This window comes from Gadus morhua, chromosome 13 (assembly GCF_902167405.1).
Source record: "Gadus morhua chromosome 13, gadMor3.0, whole genome shotgun sequence".
In the NCBI taxonomy this organism is placed as follows: Eukaryota; Metazoa; Chordata; class Actinopteri; order Gadiformes; family Gadidae; genus Gadus; species Gadus morhua.
In genome coordinates this window covers 17,080,347-17,097,494 of record NC_044060.1, presented here as the reverse complement: position 1 = coordinate 17,097,494, position 17,148 = coordinate 17,080,347, and the positions used below count along the sequence as shown (strand labels likewise).

The following is a 17,148-nucleotide window of genomic DNA, read 5'->3' as shown; positions in this document are numbered from 1 at the left end:
TTACTTGGCCAATAAGAAGACGAATAAGATAGAGCGATCCTATGTCTTTTTGGATCTATCCACCACATCTCGGAGAGCCCCTGTTTAACCTACTTGCAGGCCATGACTTTGCTATGTTCTCAGTGGACATAATCCCGTTCATAACGTGATTAGCAGGACTAGCTTCTCGGAAAAAAGGAGGAGAAAAAAAAGAAAAAGTACAAAGCGCTTGAACAGTTACTGAGAATCCATCATGACGTTGCGGTTCTAGTGCTTGAGATGAAGGTAACGTCATGACTGCACTGCCAGAACATTCTGTTTACCGGGCTGGTCATGTCATGACATGGTCGACCAGTCATTAAAAAGAGGCTTAAAATAGGGAGTTTGTTGGGGAAAGACTTTAGAAAATATCAGAGATTGTAATCAAAGACAAAAGGTTAATTTGCCCATGTCAGAGCTGTGGTCTTCTACTGACAAGAAGCCAAGAAGCCCAGGAACGTTGGATTGATGGATTGTGAGATGATTTAACCATGATACATTAAAACTCAAACAAAAAAATAAAAAATAAACTACAAATACAATTATGTGGAGTCTAGGACATCCAAAAATATATATGAAAAAAAAACGAAAGAAAAGGAACAAAGGAATTCAATCAATATTATCATTTGTATACACCCACACACACACACACACACACACACACACACACACACACACACACACTAACCCATATGCGTGCAAAGAACAAACCCTTGAGTGAACTCATCTCTGCTGCTTTCCCACACATCGCGAGGGACATCCAAGAAATAGTCAAGTTATAACCGTCGCCCAAAGGCCGCAGTTACCACAGTAACCGTGTCATGCCGCGATGGACTGAGTAATTACACAAGCTGACAGGAATCTCCCCCCCCCCCCCCCCCACCCCGCGCGCATGTCATCACATCGATTCCACTGTATCGCCGATGATTCATGCAAATGAGGCCTGGAATCAGACACAGACACACTTTGAACCCCAGCCCATCTCTTTACAAAACACCCCAAGCAATTTGATCATCCGTTGTCCCCAGTTGACTTCGATAATAACACCAATGTGTGAACTTGTGAGGACCAGGACCAACGTGGTGAGTACACACCCAGATCAACAACAGGAGTTGCAGTTGGACTACTCAATAGTCCAGGACTTGTTGCTTGGTTGGTGATGGTGGTCAGGGTGCACGCAAACTAAAGTAGCTCAATATGACACCATATTTACATTGACAATAAAGACATTTCCCCGGCCAGAGGATGAGGCTTGGACTTGGCCCGACATGGGGAGGAGACACAAGACCTGATGGGTTTCAACTGACAAATAACTGATGATCAACTTCACACCCCGCAACACTTTCTGATCCGATTACATAGAAATGCCTCCAGGAGTAGATAAAACACACGCACACACACGCGCACACACAAACACACTTCACCCTCGGCTTAACCCCAACGTTTTTCAAAGCCACCAGAGCGGCGGGCCCGATTTTGACGGGCTCAACAAGGAGATGGTGAGGCAGGAGGGAGGGAGGGAAAAAACGTTCACATCAAGGGAAAGCAGAGCGGTGGAGGAGGAGGAGGAGGAGGAGGAGGGGGAGGAGGAGTGAGAGGAAGGGGAGGGAGAGGAAGGGGAGGAGGAAAAGGAGGGGGAAGAGGAAGGGGAGGAGGAAGGGGAGGAGGGGAAGGGGGGAGAGAAGGGGAGGAGGAGGAATAGGAGAGGAAAGGGAGGAGGAGAAGGGGGGAGAGAAGGGGAGGAGGAGGAGAAAGAGGAGAGGAAGGGGGGGAGGTGAAGGGAGGAGAGGAAGAGGAGGAGAAGGGGGGAGAAGAGGAGGATAAGTGGGGGAGGAGGAGGAAGAGGAGAGAGGAAGGGGAGGAGTAGGAGGTGAAGGGGGAGAGAAGAAGGAGGAAGAGGACGAGAAGGGGGGAGAGGAGGAGGAGAAGGAGGGAGAGGAGAAGGGGGAGAGGGGGAGAGGAGGAGGAGGAGAAGGAAGAGGAGGAGGAAGAGAAGAGAGGAAGGGGAGGAGGAGGAGGAGGAGAAAGGGGGAGAGGAAGAGAAGTGGGAGGAGGAAAAGGGGGGAGAGGAGGAGGAGGAGAAGGAAGAGGAGGAGGAAGAGGTGGAGGAGAAGGGGGGAGAGGAGGAGAAGGGGAGATGAGGGGTGGCGGTAAGCGTTTGTTATGGAAGCTGTTATGTGAAAACTGGTTAACCGCCAAAATAAGTGTGGCAGGCCTCAAACAGTTAACAGGTGCCGTTCGACGTGGGGGAGAGTACTCCGCTGGCGGGGGGGGGGGGGGGGGGGGGGCAAAATTGCCTCCTCTCACCTCACAGCACCTCACATCACCTCACCCCTCCCTCCCTCCCACCCAACCAACCGGCATTATCGATGTGTCCAGGAAAGCACTTCAGCTGGATTTTTTTTTTTTTTATTGCCAATAACTGCTCAAAGGTCAGACATCGACAGCCTGAAACTGCACAAAACACACTCTCACTCTCTTTCACTCACATACACACACAAAACACACACACACACACACATAAAACAAACAAGTTTGTTTTGTAGCCGCTGACTGTGTGCTGCTGGCTGCAGCTCAGGAATCATGTGGCTGTACAGTTTTGGGAAGTATCTTGACAGTGCTGCTGTTTGGTCTAAAGGAATTTGCCTGCAGCGCCCCCTCTTGGCGGGGACGGGAACAGCAGGGGCCGACACTCCCGGTGCCTCCTCAGGTCACCCGGGCCGAGGGAGGGATGGGGGGAGGGCTGAGGACAAACCGGGACGCGGGAGGCAAACCGGTCATGGCACTACTAAGGTGTGGCACCGCACCACCCCACCCCAACCCCCCCCCCCCACACACACACACACACACACACACACACACACACACACACACACACACACACACACACACACACACACACACACACACACACACACACACACACACACACACACACACACAGACGCACATACATGCACACACCCACAGGCAGACTGCTGGCACGCAACCAGACAGGTTCCCAGCCAACACGAGAACAGAGTGAGATGAAATAGATTGAAGATTGCGGAGGTTGGGGTGGGGGAACAGTGGGGGAGGGGGTAATCAGGGACACAGGTTGTTATGATGAAAATGGGGGAGAAGGGAATTAAATCATGAGAGATGTTTTAATTTTAGGAATTTGTCTTGGATAAGAGAAACAAAAGTTAACAGTCAACATTGCCACATGTATGAGTTGACAATGGGAACGGTGTCATGAGAGGGAGATAAAGAGAGAAAGTGAGGAAATAAAAGATAGAGGGATAAAGAAAAAGATAAAGAATAGCAATGAAAGAGGGAGAGAGGAGATAAGATAAGATAGAATGAGAGCGAGACGGAGAGAGAGACGGATACAGAGACGGATACAGAGAGAGAGAGAGACAGAGTGAGAGCAAGAGAAGGCGAGATTCTTGTCACACATGCAGAGCGTGCCCACTGCTCTGCACGCACACACACACACACACACACACACACACACACACACACACACACACACACACACACACACACACACACACACACACACACACACACACACACACACACACACACACACACACAGCATGCTTTATAAGACACGTTCCTCAAATAACTTGTGCCTTCCTGAAGCCATTTTACCTTAGAAGCTCCGATTACATCACAACTGTGTGGGAGAGACAGTGTCCCTGGCTGACCCCTTCCAAAACCTCAGTGTTTACAGAGGCACCCACAAACACACACACACACATACACACACACACGGAGGATCAACACGTGATCAACACATGCAAAGATGTCCCCACAGCACCTTAGAATGTGCATGGATTACATACAGTGATGTGTTATTTGGATACAGTATATGGAATTGTGTATATATATTTTAGGCATGTTCATGTTTACTTTAAATTCAAAAATATCTACCAGTGACACCTTCCCAAAAACGAAGCATCAGCTCCAAAATACTGCGACTAATAATAATAGCTGTGTAATAATAACAGAAGGGCTGCCCCCCCCCCCCCCCCCCGGGGAGAGAGGGTTCAGAGGAGCAGCGTCAGCGCTCAGCCATCACAGCAGATCCACTCCCTCTGCTGCTGCGAGGGAAAGCCAGGTGTTAAGCCTGCCAACCATGCTCCTAGCAAGACCAGCGTGTGCACGTGCACGTGTGCACGTGTGCACGTGTGCATGGAAGTCCACTTGTTTGTTTGTGTCTTCGTGTGTGTGGGAATGTCTGTCTGTCTGTGTGTGTGTGTGTGGGTGTGTGTGCCCCGGGCTTGTTTCTGCATGTGTGCTCGTGCGTGTTTGCATGCACGTGTGGCTGTGCGTGCTTAGAAGGGGGTTTTCCATCTATGGGATCCTGCATGGTGTGGGATGGCAGAGAACTAATAATTCACCTCTTCCTGGAAACTCCCCCCCAGCCCCCTGCCCCCCCCCCCCCCCTTGCATGCACGTACACGGACACACCCATCCAAATGCAGACACGCACAGGATTGGTTGCACGCACGCACACGCACACACACACACACACACACACACACACTGCACTTTGCTCCCAGCTGCACACAAACCACTCTCCTGGCACCCTAACCTAATGCTTCTTGTGCGTTTTTTCTCCCCGTTATTGGCGGCAGCTGTCGTTCATAGATTACCTTACCTTACCCCATCGCACCGTTTCCAGATATGTTTACGATTACCGCCCGGAGAGGACGGGGAGTATCGATTCCTCTGGGTGAGAGGTCGCTGCCACCCAGTAAACACATGGAAAAAGACTGCGCGCACACTCGCTTTCTGGCTGTCATCAGATCTGGTTGTGCGGCTACTACATATATGGAGTGGCTCTGGATGGATATATATATATATATATATAGGAGACACACACACACCCATCCAAACGCAGACACGCACACACACACACCGACGTGCAGATGTACACTCATTCACACACACACACACACACACACACACACACACACACACACACACACACACACACACACACACACACACACACACACACACACACACACACACACACACACACACACACACAGACACACACACACACACACACACACATCTAACCAGCAATCTGAACAGTTGAAATGCAACATTTTTTATATGATATAAAGGGCAAGAATATAGAATATGAGATACTACGTCCTTTAGATAATTGAAAGAGATATTACAAATCCTCTGCAGTCTTCTATAAATCCCTTCTGAAGATCTAGCAAAGCTGCTTGGCATAAAGATATGATGCTGTTGTTTGGTCTGAACACTTAACAGTGTCGATGGAAATCGCCCATCAGACACCAACACATTGACATGCATACACCTTAAAGGTACAGTATAAAAAGTAGTCTATCTCATATCGAGGGACCGAAACAATCAACACAATAATGGCAAGTTACTTTTGATTAATGCACAGAACAGATTTTCAATTGAAATTGACCTCTGCACAAAGATTAACACGAGACATTTCAACATAGTCCAGCAAGCCTACATAGTTACTCAGTATAAACCTGGTCTACTACTATCTTAACTTACACCAATATTAAATATATGCAGGCTTAAAATGGACAGCTTTGTTAGCACGCAGCATGCAGTGTAGTGCAATGCTATCGCTATATACACATTGCCCAAAAGCTTTTAGAAATGCCTAAAGGCTTCTAAGATGAACGATTCTGAAGACGTGATGGACGGATGCTAGCCAAGCAAGCTAACGCGGATGCGCTACACAAAGGGGAGGGACTAAGCAGATGGACTTCAACCACAGAACAGCAAACTTTAGGAGGTTAGTCTATTGGAGAAACCAACACTACACTAGGGAAGAAGTAAGAAAAAAGGTCAACCTCCGCCACATCCATTTCATCATCAAAGGCAATCAGCTGGAAGAGAAGAGTGTAGAAGCCAAGAGTTAGTGGTTAATAGAGCGACATTAGCGTGGCAACGCATGGCAAGTGTAAAACGTTAGTGAGTTAGCATCAAGGTAATTGATGTGCCTTGAGGCCTCAATGTTGGATATTTCTTATAACATCTAGGATGGCTTATACTCATGGTCTCACCCATCTTCTCTTGGAAATTTGCCACTTCCTTTAAAACGTGTGCTAGTTCCGTTAATATTTGTACTTTATCTTGTATTCATGCAAGTCCTTAAGAATTCTTGTATTAAATTGAATGAGAACGGAGGCCTTAAAATAATGAAATACTTAGAATAAGCATGCAAAATTGTTTCTATCTATTCAGCTATTTGACTGGTTTGCTAGGATAGTGTGTTAGTTAGCCTTAATGTGCTTGTTAGCATTCTTGTGCTCATTAGTTCAATAAGGCTTGCTTGCATGCTTGTGTTTGTTAGCTTGCATGTGTTTGTTAGTGTTGGAGCGTACATTAGGATAGAAGGATATATGTTAATGGTTTAATAGTAGGGTTGCAACTGATACCACAGTTTTTCAGAACGCGTCCTCAAATTTGGGTACTTTCCCGTACCGAGTACCGATATGAGCAATCCCAAAACAGTTCTATGAATTACTTCGAATTTATTTTATTTTGAACCTCACCTTCTGACCTTAACAACTTCAATATATACCCTGATGCTGTAAGCTGGCATGGGGGTCTGTTCCCTATATCATATGTGTTGATTATATAAGGGTTTGCATGATATAACCACTGCGATATATGCAAGTTATTGTCACTTTGTTGACGTCGAAAGAAAATGCTTTTTTGCCTTTCAGAAAAGATGTGAAGGCATATTAACACAGATAACAACAAATTTTAGTTAAGATTGGAGCCAAACAGGTTTCTGACCGCGTCAATAAGTTGAGAGGTCAGGGAAGACTGTAAAGGAACATGGAATTATTGAAACATCTCTTTAACAAAGGTCAGTGAGATTACTGTTACTAAGACACTCACTCGCGCACTCAGAGAAGGAGGAGCGGATGACAGACTGTATGGATAATAACCAGCCAACAACCATATAAACAACAATATCATCACACGCCATAGTATCGCCTGTGATTCACTCTACAACACGCACATGGATATATATTCGTGTTGCAGAGAAAAGGATCGCTATGCTGCTTTCTGGTCCCTCCAACGGGAAGCAGAAGCTGTGGTCACTATACTTTGGATAACAAATGACAAATGATGAGTAAAAGTTCCATGGTGCCTATTGTGTTGTGTGTGTGTGTGTGTGTGTGTGTGTGTGTGTGTGTGTGTGTGTGTGTGTGTGTGTGTGTGTGTGTGTGTGTGTGTGTGTGTGTGTGTGTGTGTGTGTGTGTGTGTGTGTGTGTGTGTGTAATTTGGTTACTGTTTTATTCTGCGTTTAAGGCGAGACACGGCAGGTGAATACGATTTTTTTTTTAACTTACAGATATCTTTATGAAACTTTACCGGTTGATTAGCCACATGATTAGAAGAAGAAAATGCATTGAAAGTTTTCTGTAATTGTATGTTAAGATATGCTAATTAGGCTATACCTAATAAAATATGCGCAAATATGCATACATTTTGAAACAAAGAATCGGACCATTGGAAAAAGCCAGGCTCAAAATTATTTTTTCATGTTGTTGCTATATTAGATAGAAAAATATTTACAAAGGGGATTATGGATATCTCCTTTCGTTATCCAGTTAATCAGAAAATACTGCCAATGCCTTAAAAAAATGTATTGCCGCCCTATTTTTATGCATAAAATGTCATGTAAATCAGGCCAAGAATGATATATCAACAAATCCCACTGTAAAAATCTTCATATAATAGCTGAGAATAAGATTCTAAAGTTTGGTGCATGTAGGTGCTACAGAAGTGGAGATTCCTTGCTTGGCATGTGACGAAAAACTCATTTTGAGAAAACGGCTTTTAAAGATTCTTATGGCAAAAGCCAACCAAGCTTGAGAGCATACCACGTGATACATTCGAACCAATCGTCCGGTCGGAAATCGAGTCCAGCCAATCAGATATCAGTTTTAGGTTGTGCAGCAGATCGAGTGCTTTCCAATGATCCCACGGAACACATATGACAGAGACCGGCTGTATTTGAAACGGTGCGTAATAAAGCAAACGTTTGGTGAATCTTCTGTAAAATTCAGAGGCGCAAGTTGACAAACTATAATAAAACAAACACTTAAATGTTTCGTTTTGACATTTTTTTTTCTTTTGTGCGAAACATTACATGTTAATGGTGCAAAATAGCCCAAAATATCAAAATTGACCAGTGACTGAAAAATCGATGATTTTGCCTGCCGTGTCTTGCCTTAACAGATTGTATATGAAAGTGGTACGATCTCTCACGAGTGCATCCGCACACAGGTCATATGCTCTTCCTCCGCCTCCCTGCTCCCCTGGCCACAGGTTAACGTCATTTTAACGCCATAAAATCGGCATCGATTGTGGTTTTATCGGAGTAGGTTTTACGAGTACGGTTACATGTATCGGACCGAAACAGAGTACTCTTATCGGTGCATCCCTAGTTAAAATCAACGAAAGAAAGAAGACATTTTTAAGACAGTATGGGCACCTGATACAGGTACGCAGGACGCATTCAGACAGCAGTCGTGGTCTAATGGATAACGCTTTTCCACTAACTGACCGCCACGATGGCTTCAGGGGTACAACATGTCGGGTACAGCCGGAGCTGGGCTCTGAACTGCGCAGAAGGGACAGGTCGTTGAACACTCAGACCTTGGTTCACTCGTGATATCAGGCCATATGGGACAAGGCTACAGGATTGAACCAGGAAGGGGCGAGAGGAGAGGTGAGGGGGAGGGGGGAGGAGGAGGAGGTACCTTCTCCCCGTAACCCCGGTCCTTGGTCATCATCTCCCGGAGGGTCTGCAGGACTTTGATGCACAAACGCTCCTCGTTCTCCTCCAGCAGCTGCTTGGTGTGCTTGATCAGCCTGTTCAAAAGAAGGGAAAGGAAGGGGTTAGGATAACATCATGACGATGTCCGGATGATGTGTTGTTTAATGCGTGTTGACCGTCATCCGATCTGATTCTGAGTTTTTCTCAAAAAGGAGCTTGATTAATTGGTTCATTAGTATCAGGGAACAACTGCTTTTGATTATCCTTGGCTGACTCCGTTTTTAATCAAATTGCACAACTATCAGGTTAGGAAACTATTTAAACATTTCCTTCAGGTGAATATTACTTGCCTGCGACAGCCAAAGATACCAATAAAAATAATAATAAGTCTAACCGCAAGCGGTAATCAACGGGGTCCGAGCAAAATTAAAAGTCAAGAACACACTAATGGAAGATATATAAATATGACAAATAACTATGAAGGAAAGATGTTGATGAAGGTGTTCCACTTAATGCAATACTGTGCCTCGGCTTTCAGGTGAGCTACAAAGCAATGGCCGAATGTCATGTTCAGCTTGTTCATAATGCTATATTCGGGATTCGAACTCTCAACCTAACGAACTCCTGTACAAGGCATTATCCCATTGAGCCACTGATAAACCTGAACTGCAGCCTCATTCACATGGTGAAAATGTCTATTGATAAGCATACAACATCCAGAAACCTCCAAGCAAACATTTCTCAAGTGAATTAAGGGCTTTCTTAAAAGCATAAAAAACTTTGAAATTCTGGGGAAATTAAACCTTTGTAGTCAAGAACACTAACGGAAGAAATATAAATATGACAGAGTTAATTATGAAGGAAAAATGATTAACGAAGAAGTTCCCCTAATGCCGTACTGTGTCTTCGCAGTCCGATTCTTGGAAACAAATGAGTCGGAATGTTGATTTCCTGATGAATTTCAGGTGCTGTTCAATATTGTGTTTCTTAAATCAGTGGCAATGACAGAATGTCATGTTCAGCTTGTTCATAATGCTCTAATCAGGATTCAAACTCTCAACCTAAGGATCACCAGTACAAGGCATTATCCTGTTGAGCCAGTGTCGTTCCTGAACTGCATGAAGCCTCATTCGCATGGTGAAAATGACTATTGATAAGCACACAACATTAAGAAAACTCCAAGCACACATTTCACAAGAGAATTAAGGGCTTTCTTAAAAGAGCACAGATCTGAACATTTGCACTGTTAATGCCATCCAGCTTATAATAGCCGTATGGTAGTTATACAATAACAAAATGGTCATATAGGCAAACTGGGTTGAGACTGTTGACGTTTGGTTTTTCTATGAAATTGTGGGAAAAGTAAACATTTTTAGAGCAGAAGACCAGGGTTAAAAAAAAGATGCATCTGATTTTAGAGATTATTATGATGAAAGAATTTGAGTCCAGGTCAATCTGGTATGGAGAAATAAGGCTAGTTCATATTTTTTTTAAATAGCACAACCTTTGGGTGCAGTAACACAATTTGGGTTCATGGATAGTGGGGGGTATTGGTATCCACCTAATAATAGTTGTATGTTTATTTATACAATAACAAAATGGACATGCAAGAAAAATGGGCTAACTGCTCCAACTTCATTGGCCAATATTTCTCAAATGAAACTAAATAAAACAAATTCTGTTCGATGATTTATGTGAGGCTTGGTCTTAAGATTTTATGTGGCGATTTGGGTGAATTTTTGATTATTTTTGTAGCCTGTGAATCTTTTTATCATGTTTAGCTTTAATATGAAATTGTGGGTTTCATAAATGCATCTGATTCTAGAGATTAATATTCTCAAATAATTTTGACTCCAGGTCAATCTGGTGAGGAGAAGTAAGCCTAATTCCTGATTTTTTACGATAGCGCCACCTTTGGGTGCAGTACCACAAATGTGGGTTTATGGGTAGTGGGGGTTATTGGTAACAATACCTGAAAATTGCAAGGGTTTTCGATTTGCGGTATAGGCTGCAGTATGACTTTTACAGAATTTGAGAAAAAAAATAAAACGTTACAGAAACAATAGGGGACCAAGCAGCTTCGCTGATCGGACCCCTAATTATTATTGATTGCTCTCGGGATGTTAGGAGAATTTCAACCAATATCACCCACAATGCCTCTAAAACAAATAGCCTACCCTAGCTTCAAAGACTGAACTACAGTCTTCCCTCGGACTGCCTGTCCACCCTGGGACAGAGAGGGACTCACTTTGAGATGAATCCTCCACTCTCACACTTCTTGCGGGCCTCTGTGTTCTCAGGGAAGAGCAGCTCGGGCCGGTGAAGGACATCCACCAGCACTGACAGCTCCGCCTGCACCAGAGGCCTCAGGCGGTCCTCCAGGGCCGACACTATGTCCTGGAGGGGACAGAGGAGACAAGGGTGAGGAGGACAGACGGACACTAAATCCTGGAGGGGACAGAGGAGACAAGGGTGAGGCCAGACAGACACTATGTCCAGGAGGGGACAGAGGGGACAAGGGTGAGGAGGACCGACGGACACTAAATCCTGGAGGGGACAGAGGAGACAAGGGTGAGGCCAGACAGACACTATGTTCTGACAAGGACAGGGAAACAGTTGCTATACATCATGTCTGTGGTCTGTTGATAAAGATGGAGCATTGTAAATATGTGATGTTATGTAATGTGACACAAAAATCATTGTTGGCCATTGTTGAAGGGGTTTTTCAGTGCCAGGGTTAGCAAAATCGGAAACACTTCAGTTCCAGCAGGCACTGAATCATGTGTTCTTGGTGGGAAAATAAACTTTTGGCTGAAAAAAGAAATTCCCGGACACAACAAGAAATATTTCGACAGAACTGATATGTGGCGAACTGACCTAAGCACCCTACAGTAAACCATGTCCGCTCCTCTCATTAGTCTGCAGATAAAGAGTCCCATTAGGGAAGGACTTTTGTACCGGCAGATAATACATTTTATGTTTGTTTTAGATTTTTCCTTTAAAGTAGTACTGTCAAATGAACGCCCACATTTTATGTTCATTAAAAACATTGAATGCATTTAAAAAAGATTGCACACGTAACATCTTTGTTTTGTTAACATTCTGAAGAATAGAGTTTGATTCCTCTCTTTCTGAAATCCATCTCAGAAAGAGATAGATTCCAGAAAGAGAGGAATCAAACTCTATTCTTCAGAATGTTCCGGAAAGAAGTGAGGCTAGCTGGGCTATCCGTCCTCCATGTTGTAGAACAGATTCCAGAATGTTTTTTCTGCAAGATTGTGTGTGAGATTTGCGATAGCTTTGGTTTTGATAATCAGGAGTGGGTTGTTCGGGAATGGAATCGGTTCGTGTGTGGTATGCTGTTTTGGAAAGATCATGGCCTTTAACATACAAACAAAACAGTTAAATGTATCATCATCTATCGTGAGGTGTGTGCGTGTCTGACCTGCAGCCTCTCGATGATATTGCGGTAATCCTTGGAGGAGGGCAGGTCTGAGTCTTTCCGGCTGGTGTTCTTGGCCGACAGCCTCCAGTTCAGGATGCTCTTCTGCACCACGTTGTTGGATTTGACAAACAGGTTGTTCACCTGGCTGTCCAGGTCTACTGGGATGGCGATGGCTCGGCTCTTCGCTGGGTAAGGACGAGGAAAATCAGTTTACAGTTCCTTTGTTACACCACCATCACAGGTGCTTTCATCCTAAATGACTCAGTGAATTCAAATACAGGCCATTAAAGGCACTATGTGTAGAATGAAATCACTTTAAATTGCCAATATATGAACAGGTTGTAATTTAACTTTAATTCAACTTGACCTTCCTTAACTGACCCTGAAGTGACGTCGAAGTGCAATTAGGGCAAGAGGGTTTGTTCTTCCATAATTGTTTAACTTGTACACTTGTTATTTTGATGATTATAACTAAACTTATTTTGTGATTGTCTCAATCCACAGAGTTTTGAACCAATAATGAGAAGAGAGAGGTTCTTACACATAAACTTATTCCACTGTTTTTTTTTGTTCACTTCAACATTAAGTAGACCACTCACAGTCCTCTTGTTTCATCCTTAGTAGTTAACCAAATTCATCAACCTATAATTATCGCCATCTGTTATATTCTTTGGTACATTGACCTTGATAGAAGTCACAACAAGCCAATTATTACTGGCACTGCAGTACATGATTGGTTTTGATAACAAAATAATGTGCAGTTTTGTCGCAACAGCTTGGCTTTGGATACTACATTGATCCAAAGATTGATAGCCTTCTTTTTGCTATGAAGAGGACGCAACCTCAAAAGTCTCTTAAATATGGGTTGATTCAATAATGCCCCCAAAACACACAGACACACACCCAGTTATCATAATCCTCCTAATCCGCAGACTGACATTCTCAGCACTATTTTACACTTGGATTGAAAAGGGAAAATCTATTATAATTTAATCCTTTTAATACATAGGTTATTTTGTTGAAAGAAACGAGCATATGCTTGTCTTTACGAGGTAATATGAGGCTGAGGCTTAAATTAATTTTTCACTGGTGCAATTGAAAAAGGCTGCATGTATGCGTGAGAACTGATTGTTGACTGGATTTTGTTTGTCCAATATTTATCTCAGTTCTCATTTTTTCCTGTGTCTGATGTAAAAATACATTCATTTACATAACCTTTGAGGGTATTTAGACCACGATGGAAAGCAGAAGACAGGCTGAGGTTCCCTTTTAGTTCCTGGGACTAAAATCAGTGCATTATTATTATCTCAAGGGATTTCCCAAAGGGCTCGCAGCGAGACATGTCAATGATGCTCAGGTTGTTCGAACCCACCCCAAACCCTTTCTGCTGGCCGTCAATCACCCTTAGCCCTATACTATCCTGACTACTTTGACTTAGCTGCTGGCCCTTGGGGATCATGCGGTCGTATCTTACCCACGTCCGAGAGCACCTTAATGCAGGCCTCCACGGAGGCCTTCTGGACAGGGTTGAGCCAGTTGCAGTGGAACACCCTGAAGACCCCCTGTAGCAGCTGGACAAACACTGGCTGACGGGTCTGGCAGCAACGACAAGAAGAGCAAAGACTTAAAACACTGGCAAAACCCGATCAATAGATCAGCTATGAACCAGATCAATAGATTGGCTATGAACCCTATCATAGATTGACTATATACCCTATCAATAGATGATTTTCCTGAGAAAAACTAAAACGACTTAAGCCTTTAAAGTGGCTGAGAACTTATCAAGGACCCGAAAACAGAGGGGCATCGAGAACTGCAAACACAGAACGGAGGCCTGTCATGGGGGGAAAATAAGGTCATGATGTCATTTTATTGTTAGTTTTTCGGTTTGGACAAAAAGTTTGACGACAAAAGGGATTGATAAAAGCATACTTATTTTCCCCGCTATATTTTGGGAGAGGGAAAAAAAATAAGTGGGATTATCCAACAGAAACTAATGAACTTAACCTAGAACCAAACCCCTCCTGTATTCCACAATCATTGACTATTCAAACCAAGTACCTGTACGCATGACAATACTTTGTTCACCATAGTCTTATCTACGGCGACAACATGAGGCAGTTGGTGGAACACAGGTCCAGCTCTCCATGAACCAGGTAGAGGTCGCAGGGGTAATACTGAACCACGACGCCACATGGGAGGAGTGAGGGGGGGGGGGGGAGAGGACACAATTCAAAGGAACTATCGTCTAAGCAGAGACATGACGCAACACGGATGGGATAATACATTTTCTAGACCTTGTGCAATGGACCCACGTACACCACTGGGAATCACAACGAATTCTGACTCATTCAAAAGACAGGCAGCGTGAAAGCCACAGTTAAGATCTGTAGACATGCTGACGACAAACAACAAAGCAACACCCAGGGTGGGAGAAGACAAGGTATTACCAATACTTACATACAAATGATGAGCCATCTGCACAAGGGCAACAATGTCAAATGTTACCGTATTGCACACACGTGACATTCATTACATATATGTGTACACACGCGTATCACACATGTTTACAGCAAGACTTTTCCTAAAAAAAACACTAAATGATCCAACCCCGTGGATAAAAAATTAACAAAAAATAATCAAGAGTTTATTTGATGCCACTCATTTCAACAAATGCTGATTGAATGGATGCAAGATGAGATGCCTTGAAAGGGTCGTGGGGGAGGTTGGCTGGTCCGCCGCAGCTCGTGGTTACCTGCAGACTGGTGCTCTGGTCGGAGAAGGGCGAGCTGAAGAAACACGTGACGATGCTCATGACCGTCTCGGTGACGTAACCCTCCAGCATGGTGTCCGCGTGCTTCCTGTCCGTGGTGTTGTTGCACACCTAGAGCCGCAGGTGGAGGAGGAGGCGGAGGGGTTTTAATCATGTACCTCAACTCCTTTTTGTATCTCTCTCTCTCTCTCTCTCTCTCTCTCTCTCTCTCTCTCTCTCTCTCTCTCTCTCTCTCTCTCTCTCTCTCTCTCTCTCTCTCTCTCTCTCTCTCTCTCTCTCTCTCTCTCTCTCTCTCTCTCTCTCTCTCTCTCTCTCTCTCCACCCCCCAAGCCTCTCTCTCTGACTCACCCTGCAGATATCCACCAGGAAGTTCTCGAAGAGCTTCCACATGTGGTTGGAGGTGTAGATCTCCTTCATCTCCACCTCTGTGTCCACGTAGCAATGGTTGAGGAAGTTGATGTAGGCAACTTTAATCTGGAAAACACCACTGCTAATCAGTTCTCCGAACGCACACAAACGCACGTTTCAAATACATGAATCATTACGGTCAAACGCATGGAATAGCAATGTGCCCATTACTCACGATGATTCAATTACATTATATGCAAATTGAGCATTACATGAACGATAGGCTAACACAGGATCATATTTCCTGCGAGTGCTTATCGATTTAAATTTGCATGCGTTTAACTACAATAGTGGTTTAACATCGACGCGAAGCAGAGGTGTCTTGCTTCGCCCTGAAGGGGCTAATTTTCGATAATGACCGGCGACGTTCTTACATTATCCCGCTTATTACATGGGCCAAAACAAAAAAAAAACTTCACACAGTGTGTCTTTTTACAATTTATTTGTTACCAGCATTCGTAGTGTTGATCAGCAGAGAAATAGTCCACCACAGACGTTGACGTTGCTTAGCAACTGAGTACACTGGGGTTGAAGTTACCGGACTACTTGCGGAGTGTTACGAAAGACGGCAAAAAATCCACCTTCCTTGACCGCGGCCAATTATACTTAGGAACGGTGAATTATGAGATATAATTCATCACCGGAAGTTGTGAAGGGCCCATGCAAGTGAACGGCATTGAGAAGAGCCTTGTTATAATTTAATTTAGGACACACTTTGTTGAGATGGTCCATCTCTGTCCCTCTCAAACTTAATAAGCTCAAGAATCTAAAGTAAATGATTCCATTGTTGTAATTTCACTCCAGCACTTGACTACACTACCTTAAAAGTTCTAGATACTTTATTTGGAATAAACCAACTTAACCGCCGTAGTTCAACCCTGTACTCCTTCAATTACAATTAAGACGCTTTTATCCAAAGCAACTTACATTGGTTAATACACACATTGACACACCGACGGCAGAGTCAACCATGCAAGGCGACAGCCAGCTCGTCAGGAGCAGTTAGGGTTAAGTGTCTTGCTCAGGGACACATCAACACTCAGCTAGGAGGAGCTTGGGATCGACCTAGCAACCTTTCTGTTACAAGACAAATGCTCTACCCCCTGAGCTAAGCCGACCCCCTTCAATCACGAATCATCGCATCCAACGATCACACGGCACAGAGAGGAGCTCCACCCACCGACCCCCTCCCCCTACCTCGGGGATGCAGTCCTCGTGGGTGACCACGCGGACGATGTCGTCCAGCGGCAGCAGGGAGTTGCACTTGATCTCGGTGTAGACGTTCTTGCCCTCGGTGCAGACGGCCAGCAGCTCCACCAGGTGGATGTGGTACATCAGCGCGCTGTTCTCGTCCATGCGGCCGCGCTCCGAGCGCATCATCTGCACCAGCGTCTGGAAGGAGGCGCGGTCGTTGTAGAAGACCAGCACGTCCTCTCCCGAGTTCACCAGCTGAGGGGGAGATCGGAGGAAAGCCCGGAGGCAGTGTCACGGGGGGCCGAGGTACGCGTTGACTGTGTTGACGCATAGGTTTGGTAAGCTAAGAGTGAGGCTAAGATGGCTAAGGCTAAGACTGCTAAGAGACAGTGGTGCTACAGCAGTGACAAAAAAAGTGAACACAATTTGAAGGAGAATTGGAATATCAGCAACATATAGCATACCTCTAAGTACAAAATAAATAAAAAGATAATCCATCAAAAGAAAATGCGTGCACCC

The 17,148-nt window shown here is 44.5% G+C and overlaps 1 protein-coding gene across 15 annotated transcripts in view; it reads right to left on the bottom strand.

Moving 5' to 3' along the window:
* itpr1b (inositol 1,4,5-trisphosphate receptor, type 1b) overlaps window positions 1-17,148 on the bottom strand; it is a 97,793-nt gene that overhangs the window by 48,981 nt on the left and 31,664 nt on the right. For 6 of the 15 annotated variants that reach the window (XR_003979117.1, XR_003979116.1, XM_030373877.1 and 3 more), the window contains 9 exons: window positions 16,633-16,884; window positions 15,376-15,501; window positions 15,010-15,138; window positions 14,715-14,732; window positions 13,729-13,849; window positions 12,255-12,439; window positions 11,058-11,206; window positions 8,793-8,904; window positions 5,862-5,897 (listed from right to left, as the gene is read on the bottom strand). Coding sequence is in view for 13 of the 15 variants with exons in the window: in XM_030373877.1 (XP_030229737.1) it covers window positions 5,862-5,897; window positions 8,793-8,904; window positions 11,058-11,206; window positions 12,255-12,439; window positions 13,729-13,849; window positions 14,715-14,732; window positions 15,010-15,138; window positions 15,376-15,501; window positions 16,633-16,884 (1,128 nt within the window). In the remaining 2 variants the exon portion in view is untranslated. The remainder of the gene's footprint in view (window positions 1-5,861; window positions 5,898-8,792; window positions 8,905-11,057; window positions 11,207-12,254; window positions 12,440-13,728; window positions 13,850-14,714; window positions 14,733-15,009; window positions 15,139-15,375; window positions 15,502-16,632; window positions 16,885-17,148) is intronic. The other 9 variants (XM_030373880.1, XM_030373869.1, XM_030373870.1 and 6 more) reach the window with 3 other exon arrangements.